Source organism: Grampus griseus (genome assembly GCF_964374135.1).
Source record: "Grampus griseus genome assembly, chromosome: 1".
In the NCBI taxonomy this organism is placed as follows: Eukaryota; Metazoa; Chordata; class Mammalia; order Artiodactyla; family Delphinidae; genus Grampus; species Grampus griseus.
This window is the reverse complement of record NC_139017.1, coordinates 66,910,829-66,931,844: the sequence shown is the minus strand read 5'-3', so window position 1 is coordinate 66,931,844 and position 21,016 is coordinate 66,910,829. Positions and strand designations below refer to the sequence as shown.

At 46.3% G+C, this 21,016-nt stretch overlaps 2 protein-coding genes across 4 annotated transcripts; both read left to right on the top strand.

The window, feature by feature from the left end:
* Positions 1-1,089: 1,089 nt before the first annotated feature.
* Positions 1,090-7,744, top strand: FCRLA (Fc receptor like A; the record flags this gene model as incomplete). The annotated part of the gene is made up of 6 exons (XM_082671050.1): positions 1,090-1,168; positions 4,824-4,838; positions 5,109-5,261; positions 5,582-5,848; positions 6,322-6,606; positions 7,446-7,744. The coding sequence occupies 6 exons, from the start codon at positions 1,090-1,092 to the stop codon at positions 7,742-7,744; spliced, it is 1,098 nt and encodes a 365-aa protein (XP_082527176.1).
* Positions 7,745-16,305: 8,561 nt separating this feature from the next.
* On the top strand, positions 16,306-20,815 carry FCRLB (Fc receptor like B; the record flags this gene model as incomplete). 3 transcript variants are annotated; one of them, XM_082676246.1, is made up of 6 exons in its annotated part: positions 16,306-16,336; positions 16,673-16,693; positions 17,031-17,285; positions 18,864-19,130; positions 19,788-20,078; positions 20,400-20,815. In XM_082676246.1, 6 exons carry the CDS (start codon positions 16,306-16,308, stop codon positions 20,813-20,815), a joined length of 1,281 nt encoding a protein of 426 aa, XP_082532372.1. The 3 variants fall into 3 exon arrangements, with proteins under 3 accessions (XP_082532372.1, XP_082532373.1, XP_082532374.1); XM_082676247.1 differs by having other exon boundaries at positions 19,933-20,078; positions 20,400-20,606; XM_082676248.1 differs by lacking the exon at positions 16,673-16,693 and having other exon boundaries at positions 19,933-20,078; positions 20,400-20,606.
* Between the last annotated feature and the right edge of the window lie 201 nt (positions 20,816-21,016).

Sequence of the window (21,016 nt, the reverse complement as noted above, 5' to 3'; positions counted from 1 at the left end):
ACCCTCCTCAGGTTTCTCAAGCTATCGGATGCCTTCTGTCTCTAATTTCTTCAGGATCAGTGGTTTGTACGTTGGTCATGCGCCTGAGGCCTGGGCTTACTGCTAGGTCCTCTGGAAATCGACTTTCTTTTTCCCTCTGCTCTTTCCCAGGGGACTCTCTCTGCCTTGTACTCAGATTTCCACTGAGACTGAATAGCCTTAGTCATACTGTAGAAACAGAGAGTTGAGGTATGAGTCTAGAAAAATTTATGTACAAATTTGTGTGGGCTTTGGATGGTAGGATTATACCAGGGGACTAATCTGATATCTAATTTGGTGCCATTACCAATCTTCCTCCCCGTTCTGTCCTGCTGTAGTCTGGTTACTAGAAACATGCAAGGCTTGGAGCAGGACAGGGCAGGACACTTGAATTCTCACCATTGCTCTCCCTGTGACTTTCTGGGTAGCCTTCAAGCAATTTCCTGCCTCCTGTCCCCAGTTATTTCATCAGTGAAATGGATGATTGTTGTACTGACCTTTTCCAGAGTTTGTGAAGGCTGGTGGGATATCAGACAATTGTGTGCTTTGGAAGGTCTCTGAACTCTATGGGGGAATCTTTGAACAATTGAGAGGGCTATCATTTCATCCACAACCCTAAGGGTGCTATTGATGCTGGAACCCACCTGGTTAATCTGAAGGATGAAAGCTGATTGCAAAGTTGAAAATAGGCCCCAGGGACTTCCCTGGTGGTCCAGTGGTTAAGAATCCACCTTCTAATGCAGGGGATGCAGGGTCTGTTCCCTGGTTGGGGAACTAAGATCCCCCATGCCTCGGGGCAACTAAGCCCGTGCGTCGCAACTACCGAGCCCAGCCCACGCACTCTGGAGACTGCGCACTACAACTAGAGAGAAGCCCGCGCGCCACAACTAAGACCTGACACAGCCAAAAATAAATAAATAAATAAACAAATAAATAAATAAAATTTTAAAATAGGTCCCATATGAAAGGAGATCAGACAGTTAGATTTACTTCCTCTTTTCTAATTTGAGAGGTATCGTGTTGAAGAAAATCAGTGTGTTAGAAGCTGCAGGGGACCTAAACACAGTCACCATGAAGCTGGGCTGTGTCCTCATGGCTGGGGTCTTCTACTTTTCTCCTGCTATGCTCTGGGCAGCCCAGATGCTACTGGGTAAGTAAAATCTTTGAATGTGTGGAAATGGAGATATTCCTGACTTTGGGGAAAAGACCCAGGAAAGAAGCAGGGACTAACTTCAGCCCTCCAAAGAAGCCGTGTTCAGGTGGGATAAGAAGGATAGTATAAGCAAGTTTGGTGTGCAGGACTGAATGGCTCTTTCTGAATATAAAAATCTTCAAAGTTTTTCCATCCTAAAAGTCCCCTTGACTATGATGTCTTCTTTAGCTACCATCTCAGTTCTTTTCTTCCTTTTCTCAGATAAATTTCTTGAAAGAGTAGTCTGAACTTGCTTTCTCCACTTCCCCACTTTTCACTCACTCCTCAATGCTTGCAGTCTGGCTTCCACTGGAAACTTCCCCTGGAAGTTTTGGTCAGGGTGCTATGACCTTTATACTGACACTGCACTTTTTTTTTTTTTTTTTTTTTTTTTTTTTTTTGCGGTACGCGGGCCTCTCACTGTTGTGGCCTCTCCCGTTGCAGAACACAGGCTCTGGATGCTCAGGCTCAGAGGCCATGGCTCACGGGCCCAGCTGCTCCACGGCATGTGGGATCTTCCCGGGCCAGGGCACGAACCTGTGTCCCCTGCATTGGCAGGCAGACTCTCAACCACTGCGCCACCAGGGAAGCCCAACACTGCACATTTTTAAAATCTTATCCTGCTGGGCTTCTCTGTATTGGGCACTGTTGATCAGTTGTTCTTCCTCGGCAATCTCTACTCCCCTGGCTTCTCCCTGTACTCCATGTATCTCGCTTGGTCCCTTTGGTGGCTTCTCTTTCTCTTTTTTTAAAAAAAATTTTTATTTTATTTATTTATTTTAATTAATTAATTAATTAAATTTTTTTTTTTTTTGGCTGCATTGGGTCTTCGTTGTTGTGCATGGGCTTTCTCTAGTTGTGGCGAGCGAGGGCTACTCCTCATTCTGGCGCACGGGCTTCTCATTGCGGTGGTTTCTCTTGTTGTGAAGTGTGGGCTCTAGGTGCATGGGCTTCAGTAGTTGTGGCATGCAGGCTCAGTAGTTGTGGCGCACAGGCTTCGTTGCTCCGCGGCATGTGGGATCTTCCCGGACCAGGGCTTGAACACATGTCGCCTGAATTGGCAGGCGGATTCTTAACTGCTGCGCCACCAGGGAAGTCCCTCTTTCTCTTAAAGACTGGTGTTTTCTACAGTTGTATCCTTGCCTCCCTACTTTTTAATTTACAGTCTCCTTAGTAAGCTATTTGTCTGTATAATTTTTACCACTACAACTCTATAATTAAGAGGTCTAAGTCATATCTCCAACCCTAATCATGCTTTTGAGTTTCACATTCAAACATCAAGCTTTGCACAAGACATAGCTACCTGTATGTTTCAAGGTATCTCAGCACAATATGCCCAGAGCTCTGTCCTCTTGGTCCCTCCCTCTCCTAATTTCATCTTCTTTTTGGCTGTGCCACACTGCTTGCGGGCTTGTGGGATCTCAGTTCCCTGACCAGGGATTGAACTCCAGGCCATGGCAGTGAAAGCCCAGAATCCTAACCACTAGGCCACAAGGGAATTCTCCTAATTTCATCTTTCACTATTTCTGATCTCAGTTAATGGTATCCACCCTGATATCCTGGTCAAAAACTTGGGAGACAACCTAGATTCCTCCTTCTCCTTCATCCTCTACACATGATCAATTATCAAGTTTGGCAATGTCTACCTTCTAAGTTGGTCTTAGAGCCCGTCTCTTCCCTGAAACATAACTAACGGTATCCTAGGACAAGCCCTCATCATTTCTGTCTTGGGCTAGACCAACAGCTTCCTAACTAATCTTCATATCTCAGCCTTGTGTCCTTGAAATACATTCTGCACTCTGCAGCCAGAGTGATTTCTAAAATCCAAGTCTGCTAGCCTAAGATACTTATCATGGCATTAAGGGTCCACCATAACTTGGCATCTTTTAAAACTTTTCAGCTTCTTCTCTCACCCTTTGAGCCTTGCAATTTATTCTCTAATAAATCCCAACTTGCTTATATTCACACACCAGACCCTTACCTATCTCCAAAGTTTTGCTCATACTGCTACCTCTGCCTGAAATGAGCTCTCCCCATTGCTCCCTATTCCTCTCTCACTTACAGACTCTTGGCATCCCTAAAGACTCAGCTTAGGTGGCATCTTTACCGGGAAATCTTCCTTGAACCCTCCTCTCTGCTTTGATGGCTACCTGTGATAATTCTTTCATATTACTTTCTTCCTTGTGCTGAAACAATCTCTTCCCATGCCTGTGCATCCACTGAACTGAGAGTTATTTGTAGGCAGGGACAATGCCTTTTTGTTTGTTTTTTAACTTTCTCTTATTTATCTTTGAATTCTCAGCACCTGCTTTATCCCTGCACAAGAGTTGTTTTATTGAACTCATAGAGACAGGACTGGGTGACTGTATTAAGATACAGCAGTGGTATTGTTGTGAGAACTCTAGACATGGAATCAGATGCTCTGTTTTCAAGCCCCTCTTCTTTTAGTTACCAGCTCTATGCCACTTTGAAAAAGTCACTTTTCATATTTCTGAATTTGGTTTTCCTATCCATAAAACGAGAATAATAACAACTACTACATAGTTTATTGAGTGAAAGTGCCTGATAGCCCAACAGTATTTTATTTTAGAAAAAGACAGGAGGCTGAGTCTAGTTGAGTGACAATGGAGGAACTGAAAATGGGTAGCAGAGTGGTGAAGGGAGCTGAGAGAGGATCTAAAGAAAGTACTTGGTACTATTTAATGAGAATTAGGAAGTAGAGAGGGACCTTGCTAAGGGAGGTTACAAGGTCAAAGAAGAGTCCTGGGCCTTTGGAAGTGGAAGGGAACAAAAGCAAGTAGGATAGGAAAGGACAGAGTGAATAACTGAGTACATGTTAATGACCATGGAGCCAGAAGAGGAGGAGAGGCATTATGAGGGACAAGAAGCAGTCGTGGAGATGGGAGAAATTTACCTTGCCTTGGTCAACCATGGAACTAAGAGATAGGTTGAGGAGACATGTAGTGAGAAATCTGTAACTCTATTCAACCCCAAGCAAAGAAAGAATTGTTCCATAGTTACCAGTACAGACTGAGAGTAGAGGTTCAGGTGTAGAGAGAAAGACACAGGATGGACTCTACCGTTGCCAGGGAAAGTTCAAGGGACAGAGGATATTAAGTTAGAGATGGCTGAAAAAGGAAGACCTGAAAGGGGGAGCAAGGAAGAAGATACTAAAAGCTAGTTTGTAGATAACATGTTCAAGGATGAAGAACCAAGTGAATTTGGGGAAATGAAAATTTGGAAGAAAGTCCCCAAGGAAGGTCTGAAGACTAAAGTAGATCATGTCTGAACAATGAAGTAAAAAGAACACTGATTTTGGACTCAGACATACCTGAGTTTCTTGCTCCACTCCCTACTCTCTTTTTAAATTGGGGGTAAACGAATTGACTTTTCTAAACCTGTTTCATTTAAGATTTATAAAATGGGAGTGAAATCACATACCTAGAAATCTTGCAAGATTTGTGTGATAAGGTGTGAACATGGCTGGCAGTGTCTGGTATGTGGTAAACACCCAACAAATGTTAGAATCTGATCATCTCCCTTTCCCTCCTGTCCTGTGTCTGCCGGCTCTGGGGTCCTCGTTGTCTTTGGCCTCTGGCTTCCTGCACTGCAGCTGGATGTCATGCTGGTGAGTTCACCATTCTCTCCCCCGCACCCCTTCTTCAAACCACAGTCCGTTCACTGACAGCACCTGGAAGCCAGCGAATCAAGTCAGCTGTATCCCTCCGAGAGATCCATATGGGTCTCTTGGAAAAAATGTTTTGATGTCTTCCTATTCCACTCTAAAAAATATAATTCCCTGAGGAGAGGGAGGAACTCTTGCGGAAAGCAATTTCCTGTCCTCTTTCTCCAATCACAGCATCATTTTCTGGTTCTTCTCGGACCATGCCCTCCTCAGCTGCCGGTTTTGAGGCGCTCCAGTGCGAAGGACCTGTCAGCACCCAGGAGGGCAGCTGCCACACTGAGGATGACTTGACGGACCCAAGGGAAGTCGACTTCCAGGTCAAGGGCTACACTTTCAGTGAACCCTTCCATCTGATTGTGTCCTACGGTGAGGTCCCAGGAAGGACTGACCAGTGCAGGCCAGGTCTTTCTCCCATTTCCCAAAGTTCTCCTTTCAGCCCCACAGCCCACTCAGGAAGGTGCCCCCTGAAACTGGCCAGGGGATGAGATATCATCTGCCCCATCTTCAGCCCAAGAAGCCAGGGTGCCCTCTGTGCTAGGCCCTAGAGAAATTGTTCCATACTCCCAACCAGTGGTGAAAGTTACCTGGCCCCTCAGAGAAAGATTAGAGTGGTCTGTTGTGGGCAGCACTGAGGGAGCTCCCAAGGAAGGCAGTGGGTCACACTCAGCTCTTGCTTTGGACCGCAGACTGGCTGATCCTCCAAAGTCCAGCCTGGCCTATATTTGAGGGAGACCCTCTGGTTCTGCGCTGCCAGGCCTGGCAAGACTGGCCACTGACCCAGGTCACCTTTTACCAAGATGGCTCAGCCCTGGGTCCCCCTGGACCTAACAAGGAATTCTCCATCGCCGTGGCGCGAAAGGCAGACAGCGGGCACTACCACTGCAGTGCTATCTTCAGGAGCCCTGGTCCTGGGAGCCCAGAAACGGCATCTCCTGTGGCTATCACAGTTCAAGGTAAGAGCTAGAGGCCGTGTCATTGTGGCAGAGGCAGGTGGGGAGAGACAGAGGGACCAGAAATGTCTTTCACTGGAGATGGTAAGGTCACTGAAGGGTTAAGGAGCAGGTTACTGACAAATGTCCAAGTTGGGCTTCAAAAGGGGCAGCATCTTAGCATTGCCTTTTCAAGTCATTTAGCCCAACTCCAAGTTCAGCATGTTTCCTGCTGTTTTGTCCTACAGTTCTATGCTTCCCAATGTTCACTGACTAGGCATCTGGATTACGGTCAGATGTGCCCATCTCTAGATCTTTTCTAGTCCTGTCTATTGAAGAGAGATAGGACTTGAAAGTTTCAAATGGGAACTTCTCTAAGAGAACTCCTTCCCGATAGAAATAGGGGAAGGAAAGTGTGACTGGGGGTCTTTGCCTGTCATGGGTCCACCTGAATGTAGGATGGCTGAGCTCTTCTTCCTCACCTATCTCTCCCCCAGAACTGTTTCGAGCCCCGGTTCTCAGAGCCACACCTTCAGCTGAGCCCCAAGAGGGAAGCCCGGTAACCCTGAGCTGTCAGACAAAGCTGCCCCTGCAGAGGTCAGCTGCCCACCTCCTCTTCTCCTTCTACAAGGACAGCAGGACAGTGCGTAGCAGGGGCCCTTCCTCAGAATTCCAGATCCCTACTGCTTCAGAGGCACACTCTGGGTCCTACTGGTGTGAAGCAGCCACTGAGGACAACCAAGTTTGGAAACAGAGCCCCAAGCTGGAGATCAGGGTGCAGGGTGAGTTAGTGTGTATATGTCTGGTGTGTGTGAAAAGGCAGGGGTAGGGGGGGAATAGGACAATTGGGTTTTTGAGCTAAGGTTCAGTGTAAGCAGGTTAAGAAAGGACACATGGGAGGCAGGAACCATAAGCCAGAGTCCCTAGTGATGGAAGAAAGCACAAATAGGAAACTTCTCCCTCAGACTGTGGCGTATACCTCATCAAACGAAGACCTGAGCCAACTCCACAGCTGCTTCCCCATAGACTTTACACTCCCTACATGACCTCTGGGCATTTGTAGGAATATAGTATCTACTGTGAGGACGAAGTAGTCTGGAGTTCTTATTCAATTCTGGGAGTCCCCATTAAGAAGGCTGCATTTGACCTGAAATATACCCAGAGGAGGTGTCCAGGGTAGTGAGGGCGCTTGGGTCATGTCAGAAGGAAAATAATGGGAGGAATGGGAGATGCTCATTCTGAGGAGGAGGTGACTCGAGGGGCCAGCAGAGGTGTCCTCAAAACACTGAAGGCTGGCACAAGGGTAAGGAATTACACTAATGGCATATACAATAAGAAGTTGACCTAGGACCAGTTACCACATGCATGTTGTAAGGAATTAGACTGAAAGGGGAAGAACTGGCTAATATCCATAGTCCTCTAATGATGAGGCTTCATTGTGCAAGATTTTCAAGCAGAAGTAACTATGCTTCACATTCAAATTTGGACCAGAGTCCTCAAGATTTTGTTGCCATTGGGCCCCACAGCTATTTTCAGAGAATAAGAAAGACTGACCAGGAATATGAGGGTAGGGCCAGAGTCAGACTTCACTCTTGTCTGTGTCTCCTATCCCATAATCCAGGTCCCTCCAGCTCTGCTGCACCCCCCACCTTGAATCCAGCTCCTCAGAAATCAGCTGCTCCAGAAACTACTTCTACGGAGCCCCCTGGGCCTCTGCCTCCACTGCCCACCCCTTCTTCTAAGGATCTGGGCTCCTCTTCTCCTCTGCACTTCCCAGATCCCCATCTGCATCACCAGATGCGTATTCTCCTCAAACAAATACAGGATATGAGGGTCATCCTTGGTCACCTGGTCATGGAGCTGAGGGACTTGTCCAGCCACCTGAAGCTTCAGGCCACAAAGGATCCTGCCAAATATTAGTAAATAATTCACCTGCCGTGTTGCTCAACTACCCCCAATAAATCCAACTCTCTCTAGTTGTCCTCTTTCTGTTCCATACTTAAGCATAAGTAGTTTTACAAGCTGCCCAGTGTTTCGCTAGAGTTAACAGGGATAGGTGAGTATAAATAAACGTGTACAAAGTGGTAATTAGAGTTTAGCTATAATTGTATATTCTCCCTGAACATGACAACATATTCCTGCTCTATCTAGACCAGGAGTTGCCTTCTGTTGCCCAGACCAGAATCTGGTGATTGAAAGAGAAGCAATGAGATGATAGATTTAATGCAGCAATCTCAACCAAGGGCAATCCCTCCCCACCCTAGGGGACATTTGGCAATGTCTGGAGAAATTTTTGATTGTTACATTGCAGGGAGGGTGTGCTCCTGGTGTCTAGTGAGTAGAAGCTGGGGATGCTGCTAAACATCCTATAATACACAGAACAGCCTTCCACAACAGAGGATTATCTGGTCCAAAATGTCAATAGTGCTGAGGTTGGGAAACCCCAGCCTAATGGAGGTGTTGGACTCTGGGGTGGACCTTTGCTTCTTCTACTTATTCTCTCCTCCTAGCCTTATTCAGCAAATATTAATTATGTGCTGGTATTTTGTTGGCCTCTGCTACATGCCCAAGTTGATGCTATGTTAAGTATACCCATAAGACAGTGTCTCTGTCTATAGAAAGTTTACAATTTGGGATGGAGGGGCAGTAATACTCCTACCCATTAAACAATTAAAGCAGGGTATATAAAAATTTCCCATAGGATCCTAGTGGACTCAGAAACATGTGATTGAGTAGAACAATGCCAGAGCAGCAATTATTTGTTTTAATCCATCTCTGAAATAGTTTTCTTTAAAAATATACATAAATCTATTTTGGTACCATAGTAATACTTTATTTTCTATGCTTGGACTGCTATTGTATATTCTCAGCCAATGAGAGCGAGTCTGCCAGATTCTACAGGAAGTTTTGGTCAGTGAGTTAGCACACCATTTCATGACCTCAGCCAAAGAGCGTTCTACCACGTTTCTCCTAAATCATGTGGTATGAGGTTATCCAGTGTACTTTTTCTTTGTGCCATTTATTCTGTGTATAGTTTGGACCCACAGTTATTTACAAAATATGTACCTGTGATCGGTCCAGACATGCCACAAAGAAATAAAGGAACAGAATCATGCTGGATGTTAAAATTTGAGTTTTATGGTGGTTCCTAGCTCCCTCTAAAATGCCAGTTTTATGGTGGCTCCTAACACCTTCAAGTGGAAAGATGAGAAAGAAACTGGAAATTGGTAAAAGTCCACAAATATCACTGCAGCGTGAGAGGATCGATTAACAACTGTATGAATGGGAGTTGCAAGAAATGATGACCAGAGATACGTCATTTGGTGGATGACCAAAGTGGAAGCTTAACTGCCAGTGGACTATGTTGGATCTCCAAAGATACTATGTTATAACCATTCTACATGGAATTGATTTCAGCTAATGGTACCATGTTCATGAATGCATCCTGCAAGCTCATGCTAAATAAGGAAGTCATGTCCAGACAATAAAAGCTAACCTAGATCAAGAAAGGAAGAAGTGGGTGCAGCTGACTAAGTGTCTCACTTCTGTACTCGTCATCCATGTGTCTGTGTGGACCTCTATCGTCACACTGCATTTTAATTTTTTGCTATCTTATTTCTGTTCACTAGAGGGTGAACACTTTGAGAGCTCCTTGAGCTCTCTGATCTACATTGACTCATTGGTGTCTAGTTTAATGAGGCATATTTAAACTCTTGTAAATTTTGTTTCATTGAATTGAATTGGGTCAGCATAATAAGGGAAGGCATCCTGAAGAAGATGGGAATTAAGCTGAACCTTAAAGGACAAGTGGTATGTCTGGCATCAGCAAAATCTCCAGATTCTCCCCAGGGGGCCCAGATTTGGTCAGGAGCTTGGAAGCCTCAGGGAGAGAATCTGTTATCATCAGGGATGAGGAAGGCAAGAACATAACTGAAAGAATGAAGAGAGAGAGACAGAGAGGCAGAGAGAGAGAGCTTTTATCTGTCTCTACCTGTCCTGGGGAAGTTGGAGAGGGGGTGGGAAAGAGGAATTGTTATACTAGATTGGGTTTATGACCTGTGCAGTTTAGGATTCTGTAACTCACAGAGGTCCTAATGCAGCTACACTGGATGTTATCTCTGAAATAAACATTAGATACAAAGCACATCTATTATCTTGTAAAGGCGAATACTTGCATACCCTATAACCCAGAATTCCATGCCCGGATATATATGCCGAGTACATGTACACCAGAAGACAAATACAATAATGTTCATAATAGCACTATTTGTAAAATCAAAACTTTGGAGTCAATTCAGTTGTCCAATGAAAAAATGGATAAGTTGTGCTAGCTTCACAGAACAGAATACTATACAACAGTAGAATAAATGAACCCTAGCTACAATGCAGCAACATAAAAGAATATCAGGAATATTAACATTCAGTGCAAAAAGCAAGTCCCAGAAGATACCATATGGTGTGATGCCCTTTATACAAAGGAATATATTGCTTAACCATTCACTCATACATACGATAAACCTTTTTAAAAAGGCACAAAAATGGAAACACCAAGGTCAGGATAGTAGTTACCTCTGAGGGGCTAATGGGAGAAACCATCGGGGAGGAGCACACAGGTAGATATAATTATTAATTTTTTTAATTTTAAAAATGTATTTCATTTATTTATTTTTGGCTGCATTGTGTTTTCGTTGCTGCGCGCGGGCTTTTTAAGTTGCGGCGAGCAGGAGGCTACTCTTCATTGCAGTGCACGGGCTTCTCTTGTTGTGGAGCATGGGCTTTAGGCGTGTGGGCTGCAGTAGTTGTGGTATGTGGGCTCTAGAGTGCAGGCTCAGAGCGTAGTTATGGCTCACGGGCTTAGTTGCTCTGTGGCATGTGAGATCTTCCCGGACCAGGGCTCGAACCCGTGTTCCCTGCATTGTCAGGCCGATTCTTAACCACTGCCCCACCATGGAAGCCCTAAATTATTAATTTTTAAAATCTTCTCAGAGTAGGAATTTAGGCCTCCTTAAATATATATATATATATATTTCTCTAAATCATCTTCAAATTCCTTTTTGTTTTCTGCCATTGTCTTTTCTTAGCAGTAATAAGAAGCCAAGTTTATTACCTACAGTATGAAGTAGTTCTTTCCTTTACTGATCCCCAAGTAACCCTAACTTACTAAAGATTGCCCCCAGTATACCCTTACTATTTTTGGATTTGGTGAACATTTTTTTGTTAACCTTAAAGACATGACTGTAGATGTTTCACACATTTTCCCAGCCAGACAAGACAGCTAATTTTTGTCAGTACAGAAGCACCTTCATTTAATTTGACATTTATGTGCAAAGTACTGTGCAAGGTTCTATAAGAAAAAAAGAAGACAAATTTAACATGATCTCTGCTCTCCAAGGAGAGTTCAATGGAAGCTTATGAAGAAAACCCCGCCTCATAGATTTGTAGTTGCATTTTAAGAGCCTTTTCATATAATTGTAGATATTCTTCTTTGATGCTTCCTGAAAACTCGACAAGGGGTAGTTTCTTAAACAGGAGTTGCATTATGGAATCTGAAACCATAGCAACAAGTGTTTCTTACTCTGTTACATTAAAATTCATTGGTCCTTCTTGTACTTTAAACAGATCTTTCACCCATGCATTGGTCGGTTGAAAATATTTGTTCACAAAGTTATACAGATCTTTCAAACGTTGATACCATCTCACTACATACAATATTTTAAAAATCGAATGTAATATCACCACCAATATCTTCAGAAAAGTCTTTACTTACTGGGAAGCTGTCAATATCATGATCATGAATACAAATTTTCCCAAAATTCTACTTTTCATTTGAAAGCTTGAGTTTCATCATTGGCAATAATTACTGTCAGATGTTTTCCTTGAAGTGACAGACTCACTTTGTTCACTCTTGAGAAAATGTCTGAGAAATACCCAAGTCTGAATGACCAATGTTTTAGTCATTCTTTCAATTAAAAATGGTATTCCGAGAAAAAGGGTAGCTTGTTCTGGTTCAGCTCAGAACTCAATTGTGTAACAGCTTTCAATGAAGACGGCCTTTGTACTTCAGTACAGAAGTGCATACTTCCTATTTCATCACACAGAATATTAAAAATATGTATATTTTGAGCTCAAAATTTAATAAAATTAATTTTTAAAATTATTTCATCAAGGTTTTGTTTTGGTTTTGATTTCTTACTGTGAGTGCATAACGTAACGGTGAAACATACAGTTTGGTGCCACTGCCTTAAATTGTGCTTTGGAGTTAGCAGTTTTATCCCCTGTTGCTTTATGCCATCAATGCAAGTGTCAACCTAGTGAAAAAGGCAAATAACCTCTTAGTATTATTATAAACATAGTTTTGACTTTGCAGGCCCCTTAAAGGGTCATTAGAACCCCCAGGTATCTACAGACCAAAGTGAGAATTATTGAACTAGATCATTCTTAAAGCCCAGCCTGACACTACTCTCAGAGATCCCAATATTTATGCATTTCTGAAGAGAAGAACCCATTTACTTTTCTATTCCTAAGTCAGTTCTCTAGGTATAATAAAATAATTTTGACCTCAACTTCAGGTCAATCATTTTAATGCTTTTAATTGGATGCTTTTTAAAAGTCTAAGTTGGCTATATTACATGTTTCTTTATTCCTTTGTACATCTATGAGAAGAAGCGACAGCTTCTGCACAGCAATGGAAATAATCAACAGAGTGAAATGGGAGAAAATATTTGCAAACCCTGTATCTGATAAGGGGTTAACATCCAAAATATATGAGAAACTCAAACAACTTAATAGCAAAAAAACCAATAACTGGATTAAAAAATGGGCAAAGAATCTGAATAGACATTTCTCAAAAAATGACATACAGATTGCCAATGGGTAGATATTATAAAAAGGTGCTCTATGTCACTAATCATCAGGGAAATGCAAATTAAAACCACAATAGGATATCACCCCACACCTGTCAAAATGGCTCTTATCAAAAATACAAAAGATAGCAAGTGTTGGCAAGGCTGTGGAGAAAACGGAACACTTGTGCACTGTTGGTGGGAATGCAAATTGGTGCAGCCACTATGGAAAACAGTATGGAGATTACTCAAAAAATTAAAAATAGAACTGCCTAATGAACAGTAATCCCACTTCTGGATATATATCTAAAGGATGTGAAGTCAGTATCTCAAAGAGACATCTGCATTCCCATGTTCATTGCAGCATTATTTACAACAGCCAAGATGCGAACACAACCTAAATGTCAACAAATGAATGGATAAAGAAAATGTGATATATGTGTATATATACTATATTATATACACTATATATTGTATGTATTATATATATATTATACACACAATGGAATATTATTCAGCCATTAAAAAAAAGACAATCCTGCCATTCACAACAATATGGATGAACTTGGAAGACATTATGCCAAGTGAAATAAGCCAGACACAGAAAGACAAATATTGCATGATCTCATTTATGTGTGGGATCTGAAATAGCCAAACTTGTAGAAGCAAAGAGTAGAATGGTGGTTGTCAGGGGCTGGGGGAGAGAGAGAGAGAGAGAGAAAGTTGAGTATGAGGAATTGGCTCACGAGATTATGGAAGCTGAGAAGTCCCATGGTCTGCCGTCTGCAGATCATGGGGGAGGATAATTTAGTCTGAATCCAAAGTCCTGAGAACCAGGGGAGTCAATGATGTAAATCCCAGTTCAAGGGCCGGAGAAGATGAGGTGAGATGTCTCAGCTCAATCATCGAGGGAGGAAAAAAAAAAAAAAAGAGGCAAATTCCTCTAAACCCTGGCTTTTGTTCTAAAAGAGAAAATAATATCTAAAACACAATACCATTTATGTAAATTAATAATACAAAATATTTCTCAAGCGAAAGTATGTGCATGTATAAAGGATTGTAAACATTATATAGTGGGTGCTCATGTGGGGGAGAGAATGGTAATGTGAATGAAGGTAAAAAATAATAAAACAAGAGAGGAGACTTCAAAAGACTAGTGATGACAGTCTGCCGTGAGCATGAGAGACAGAGCAGATTTTAGAGTGAGACAGATTTCTATTCAAATTCCAGTTCTATCACCACAGTTTCCACACATGTAAAATGGAGATAATAATAATCCTTCCTTAAAGGGCTCTCGTGGGGATTAAATAAAGTAACATCTGTGAAGCACTTGGCCTGGTGCAGGTGACATGCTCACGGCTGCAGCACTCACTGAAAATAAGCTGGTGTCATCATCAATAGCAACAGCAGCAATATTCCATTATCATCACTGAAAACGTCTTGTTCCTCAGAATTCTTATCAGATGACGGCATATCTTGTCCAGAAATTATGTCGTGATAGGCTTCAAACAATTGCTCAGGTAACAAATGATAACTGTTAAATTTCTCTGCATAGTAAAGGCGTGAAGAATTAGAAATTCTGCAGGGAAAAGTCCTGAATGGAGAAAAAGACCCAATTTGGGAAGAATTCAGAAGAAAGCCTAGAATAAAGAAGTGTGGGTGGGACATTCTTCAGGCCAAAATTTGAGCACTGTATGATATGAACCCTATGGGTGATGCTAGAGATTTTCAGGGAAGATCGGACACCTCACGAATTTTGAGTGCAAACAAGTTTCTTATGGAGGGACTTCCCTGGTGGTCCAGTGGTTAGGACTCTGTGCTCCCAATGCTGAGGGCCCGGGGTTGATCCCTGGTCAGGGAACTAGATCCCACATGCTGCAACTAAAAAGATCCTGCAAACTGCAACTCAAAAAAAAAAGATCCTGCGTGCTGCAACTAAGACCCGGCGCAGCCAAATAAATATTAAAAAAAAAAAAAAACCAACTCAACTGCCTAAATACATGAATCACCTCCAATGACTTTAAAAAAAAAAAAAAGTTTCTTATGGAATCAGGTGAAGAGGCTGAGATCCATCTTCTGAGTGATAAGAAGCCAAAATGGTGTCGGCTTGTGTAGATTAAGGGACAGCTGATGGGTGCATTACATTCATATCATAGAGGTGGTGACCTGGTGCAGAGGTCAGACCTTGGGGGCAGGTTGTGAATGATGTGGGAAGGCCCACACAGGCCCCGGATGAGGCATCAGGCAGGAGGTGGGGAAGCTGGGGGCACTGCCTAGCCTGGCCCCTCCCAAAGCAGGCAAGTTATAATCTCTGTTCCTGGTATCTAGTTCCCTCCCTCCCCCACTCCTGAGCACCTTATCAATTACCTCCCTACTGTTCAGACCCATATGACTCTATCTCTCTTTTATCAACACATGCTCTCAAAACAGGATCTGAAGTGACCGGCTTAATTTAAAGGACCAATCACATTTCCCTAAGGGCCACCTGCATTTCAACAAGGACTAGCACATTAAGAGAAACTATGAGGGAATTCTCCGATGGAAGCTTTGGGCATCAGCAAGGAAGAGGGGAAGGGGCTGTCTTTAAGAGAGTTGACAGGGTCTGATAATGGATCTCCTTTCTGCCAGAGCTCCAAGGGAAGGAGATGCCCCAGTATTAAACAGCCACGGGTGAGGACAGAAGACGGCCCAAGGAGACATACTATCAGGTTGGAAAATTCATTAAGTATTTACAGGAGAATTCAGGTTCCCCATTGCTCAGGGTATGATCACATGGCTTGGAAAGCACAAGCAGCAAAGTTGGGAGGACAGTTCTGAGAAGCTTCTAAGGGGCTGATGCAGTGACTTCTCTAACACAGGTAAGGACTATTAGAACTGGGGCATGGTTGGGGACAGATGAAAGGAAGGAAGGCACAAGTGAGTGGAGATGCTATAGGGTGAGAGCATTGGGATGGGTAGGAAAGAAGTGTTTTCTAATTTCTGAAGGTTTAAGGTTTCAGGAAGGGAGAAAGGGGAAACATAACATTTCTATTCTTGACTGTGACACTGTAAGACAGTGACAGAAAAGGTGGTTGGTGAGTCATGCTTTTCTATTCACCCATGGGAGGATGTGAACCCTAGGTGAACGCAATCCAGTGTCAGCCTCACTAGGCCTCACACCAATGTCTGTCACCGGGAAGTGAGCAGAATAAACATCCTGGGTGGACCTCAAGCCCATGAAGATGTCTTTCTCAATTGAGGCTTATGGAGCCTGCTGGAGGATGGGGAGGAGGTGGGATGGGAGTGGGATGTTTTTGGGAGCCTGAAGGTGGCAGGTCACCTGCCAGAGTCTGGGGTTCTGTGTGGCTTTCGTGGGCTGGAAAGGGCACAGACTCTGCTCAGCAGGCCTTCTCTACGGGAGCTGGGGCTGGCCTGAGATGTGAGGTGGCTTCAGGGGGTGTAGGTGGGACAATGTTTGGTGCTTGGGACACCTGAGAGTTGACACGTACCCAGCCTGTCTCCTGCTCTCTCCAGTCCACCATCTTCAGGAATTAGAAATGGGTGGGAGAAGCAGCAGTGTCTCCGAGTACTCAGTGGTCAGCACTGGCCATCTTCTCTCTCTCCCTTCCCCCATCCCATGCCAGTGCATCTCCATCCATCATGTGGGAACTGACAGCCCTCCTGCTCCTGGGTGAGTCCTCAATGAGGTAACAGCGGCATAAGGACTTTGGGTGTGGGGAAGAGTGGGGGCCAGGGTATTTCTCTCTCTCTCTCTCTCTCTGTGTGTGTGTGTGTGTGTGTGTGTCTGTGTGTCTGTGTGTGTGTGTGTGTTGCGGGAATATTCAATCCTCGATTCGTTATCTATCTTCGGAGAGGAAAAGAGGAAGGGGATTTCTGAGAGCTGAGAGAAATAAAGGCAGAAGAAAAACAGGTCTTGAGACTTGTTGAATCCTTCCTATGGTCAAGAGAGTCCCTTTCTTTCCTCTCATCTCCAACATTCTCCTTCTTCTTGCTTCTTTATTTGCAGTTCCAAGCAGTGGGCAAGCTGGTGAGTATTACACATCCCTCATCCAGATTTTCTACAACTTCCACTCCAACCATCCTAAGTGACCTGCTTGGGTACTCCCCACTTCTTAGCTGTTCTGGGGTAGTGACTCTTCTCATGGCTCCTCAATCCCAGTGACTCAGTTTGCCTGTAGGCACTGGCACTTAGAAATGGTGCTGAGCAGGAGACTAGTTTGTAGCCCAATGTGGTCTCTCCTCTCGCAGGGATGGGTCCTGGAAGCTAGCGTTTTCTGAGATTTCCCAACCTCAGACCTCATCTTTGGCCACCTCACCTTGACTCTCTTTTTCACATTGCACCCTCCCATACCCCACCCTCCCAGCTACTCTGGAGAAGCCCATATTGTCTCTACACCCACCCTGGACCACAATCTTCAAGGGGGAAAGGGTAACCTTGCGGTGTGATGGGTACCACCCTCTGCTCCTGGAGCTCCGACCCATCAGCACTCTCTGGTATTTGGGTCACCTACTCCTGCCCTCTCACAAGAAGAGCATCGAGGTGCAGACACCAGGGGTGTATCGATGCCAGACACGGGGAGCACCTGTCAGTGACCCCATCCACCTCTCTGTATCCAATGGTGAGTGTTTGAGCATGGGGGAGGGGTAGCACACATGTCCTCTGGTAGTGATGGTCCTCCTGTGGGGGAGGACACTGGGCCACTCCCATTGGGGCAGTAAGGAGGGGGTTATATTGAGTCTATGGGGGCAGGCAGGGACCTGCTTGGCACTATGTGAGAGACGCAGTAAGCCTTGTGTGGCCCCAAAGGTCCCCTTACCATCCTGCCGCAATGGACACTAAATAAACATTTCTGTTCATTTAGTAGCTCAGAAGAGAAGAGGCTCCAAGGACCTGGTATACTGAATAGAGAACTTCTGAGGAGGGGGGTTGGGTAGGGAGAGAAAGGGCAAAGCAAAGCAGGAAAAGTGAGGGTCCCTGGGCAGGCTGCGTGCAGCTGGGGGAATTACTCCTGCTTGAACAGTGTGACGCTTCTCTGTGCCTCCCATCACTAAAATACGGCCAATGAGAGCATCTATTTCTTTGGTTGTTGTGAAGATTAAAAATGAATTGATTGGTTTTCAAAGAAAAAAGCAGATGAAGAAAGCACTTCAGCAAAATTTTATTATAGACACGTACACATGCGTACATAAGAGTCAATTAAGAAACCAATTCCCTGGGGGATAAAGGATTTCCAAACAGGATAAGAGAAATAACAGTAATTTGTTCATTAGGGCACAGGATTGGCTACTTTGTAGGGAATGTTATGTCATTTTAGCCTGGTAGGCTATATTTTGTATTCAGAATTTAAAGATCATCACTCAGTGCTCAGATTAGCACTTATACTTCACATCCATACTCTGTGGTTTCTTGTTTGGAAATTGATAGCGAGTACAGATAAGATATTGAATATGATAGACGGTAGTCACTGCTTGCGGAACTGTGAGTAGCACAGAGATTGTGGCTATCACTTGCGGAATTCTTTCTCGATGGAAAACACCTAAAGTGGCATCTAGCAGACACTAGGGCTATGTAAGTGTTGGCTATGATGATGATGGTGATCAGGTACATAAGGGTGCTGGGGGAGGTGCCTAAGTCTGGGGGTGGGGTCAGGTAAGTTTTCTCAAGGAGACAGGATCTAAGCCCAGATCTGCAGGATAAGCAGGCCTCAACTACAGCAGGTGAAGGGGTCTTCTTGGCAGGTACAAAGCCTCTGGGCTCAGAGCAGGGCCAGTTCTCCCAGCAGTCCAGTATGCATGGACTTAGCCTGCATTAGGAATGGAAGGTGGAGAGAGAAAAGGAGACATGGGGCAGGGGAGAATCCTGAGATGGTGCTGAAAAGGTAGGCAGAGGCCAGGTCAGGAAGGCCCTGATACCATCCTAAGGAGTTTAAACTGGATTCTGATGGGCATGGCTCTTTGAGGCTGGAACCAAGTCTCAGGCATCTTTGTCTTCTCAGTACCTAATAAAAGGCTGGTCTTCCCCTTTCCTTCCCACTCACCTTCTGATGCTTCTTGTTCTGAGGCTCCTGGGGTGCCCAGTAAGGGGGGAGGGAGTTGGTGAGGAGAAAGGGGGAGGACGGGGGAGCAGGGAGGCGGAGAAGTATGGGAGACCCAGGGCTGGACTTTCTCTTGGAGTCTGTTTGTGCTGACTGTCGTAGACTGGCTGATCCTGCAAGTACCCTATGCTGCGGTGTTCGAGGGCGAGCCGCTGGTCATGCGCTGCCGCGGTTGGTATGACAAGGTCGTCTACAAACTTCACTACTACCACGATGGCCAACCCGTGCGCTACTTCCACTCCAGCGCCAACTACACGGTGCCCCAGGCGCGCGCCAGCGATAGCGGGCGCTACCAGTGCTCCGGCACCATGCGCATCCCGGTGGAGAGCGCGCCCATGTTCTCCGCCAAGGTGGCCGTGACTGTGCAAGGTGGGGGAGACTAGGGGCCGGGGAGGGAGGCAAACGAGCCCTGGGAAATTCTGGGACAGAAACCAGGCGGGGAAAGGAGGGGCGGAGGTTACATTAGCTGGCACATGGCAGATTTCTCTGCGGGACCAAGTACACGTTCTCCTCTCCTCCTCCTCAGTGAAGTCGCCCTTGATCTGTAGCCTGCGTGGGGGCAGGTGTCCCTTCTCCCCGATACACATCCAGCTTCTTACTCCGGGTAGAGACCCCCATATTGGGGTCAGCTCTCTCCGCAGCCCCAGCCAGAAAGACAGCGGCAGTAGATGGGATCACTGTGGGACTGGGGCGAGGGAACTGCTCCTGAGCGTCTTGTGAAGCAGGCGCAGCGACTCCCTTCTAGGCTGGAGAACCCGAGCTGGGTGTCAGTCGGGAGGTGACACGAAGCTTCATACCTGGTCCCGCCTCCTTTCAAGATCTCCCCTCCCTCGTGGACTCGTTCCCCACATTTCAAAAGACTTTCCTCCCTCCACGTGTACACAGAGCCTCCTCCCTGGTCGGCTACGGGCCCTTGTGGGAAACCGGGAGAGGGGTCGTGGGACCGTGAACCAGCCGGACCTGGTTCCCTGGGACCCTTGCGCCGGCCTAAAGTGCATCCTTAGCCACTGGGCCTCCTCTCCGCAGAGCTGTTCCAGGCGCCGGTGCTGAAGGTGATGGGCCGGGTGGAGGCTCGCGGCGCGGCCCTCGGCGGAGTGGTCTTGCGGTGCGAGACGCTCCTGCACCCTCAGAAGCGCGACACGCCGCTGCAGTTCGCCTTCTACAAGTACAGTCGCGCCGTGCGCCGCTTCGACTGGGGCGCCGAGTACACCGTCCCCGAGCCCGAGGTCGAGGAGCTGGAATCGCACTGGTGCGAGGTTGCTACCGCCAGCCGCAGCGTCCGGAAACGCAGCCCTTGGCTGCAGCTTCCGGGGCGGGGTGAGTGACTGTCCTTCGGGAAGCCCACCGGGCGGGTAGCCCACCCGGGAGGGGAGCACTGCGCCCGCCCCTCTGGAATGCCTGTCTCGCCGGCCCCCCTCTTCTCCCCGCGCTTCCATCTCCATCCCCCATCTCCGCCCGCCTCCCCCTTCCTTCCCTCCTCTCCACCTCTGTTCCCACCCTCCTCACTCCCCTTACTCACCTCCCCGGCCCGGCGCTTCTCTCCCACCCCCACCACCCCCATCCCTTGCCCCCTCCTTACTCCGCAGCCCTTGCGAGAAGGATTTCAGCCGTGCGGTTCTCTGTGTGTTGCGTTCACAGGTTCTCCCCTGGACGTGGCGTCCACCACCGTCCCGGTCCCACAGGCTGCGGCTTTGGCGCCCGGTAACAAGCCGCTTTCCTTCAGAAAGCCCCCGCTGTCCATATCGGTCCCGTCGGTCACCTCCGTCCCTAACACCACCTCAGCCGGGCTGCTGTTCCCCGCGGGCGGAGCCCCCACTGCTGGGCCACCGGCCTGCGCTCCGCTGACCCCCTTGGAACAAACCACTGGAGCCCTAAAACCCGACATGGACCTTCTGCTCCGAGAAATGCAGCTGCTCAAAGACCTTCTCAGCCGGGTGGTCCTGGAATTAAAGGAGGCACAGGCCTTCCCAGAGCACAGGGACACACTCGAGACCCCCGCTTCCCACTTTGCTGTGAGTCAGGGAACCCCTGAGACCACTGCTGTGGAGAGCTGAGGGAGGGGATGGTTACTGCCCCCTCTCCAGGCGTATCCATCCCTGGTCTCTCCTGCTTCCCGTCACGTGGAGACGCTACAAAGCCATCTCTGCATCCCTCTGTCTTACTGTGGCTTATGAAGTGTGGTGGCTGCCATGTCAGTCTAACACAGCACATCCTCGTAACCACAAGGCCTTCCCTCTGATGGCTCCCTTCCCCTC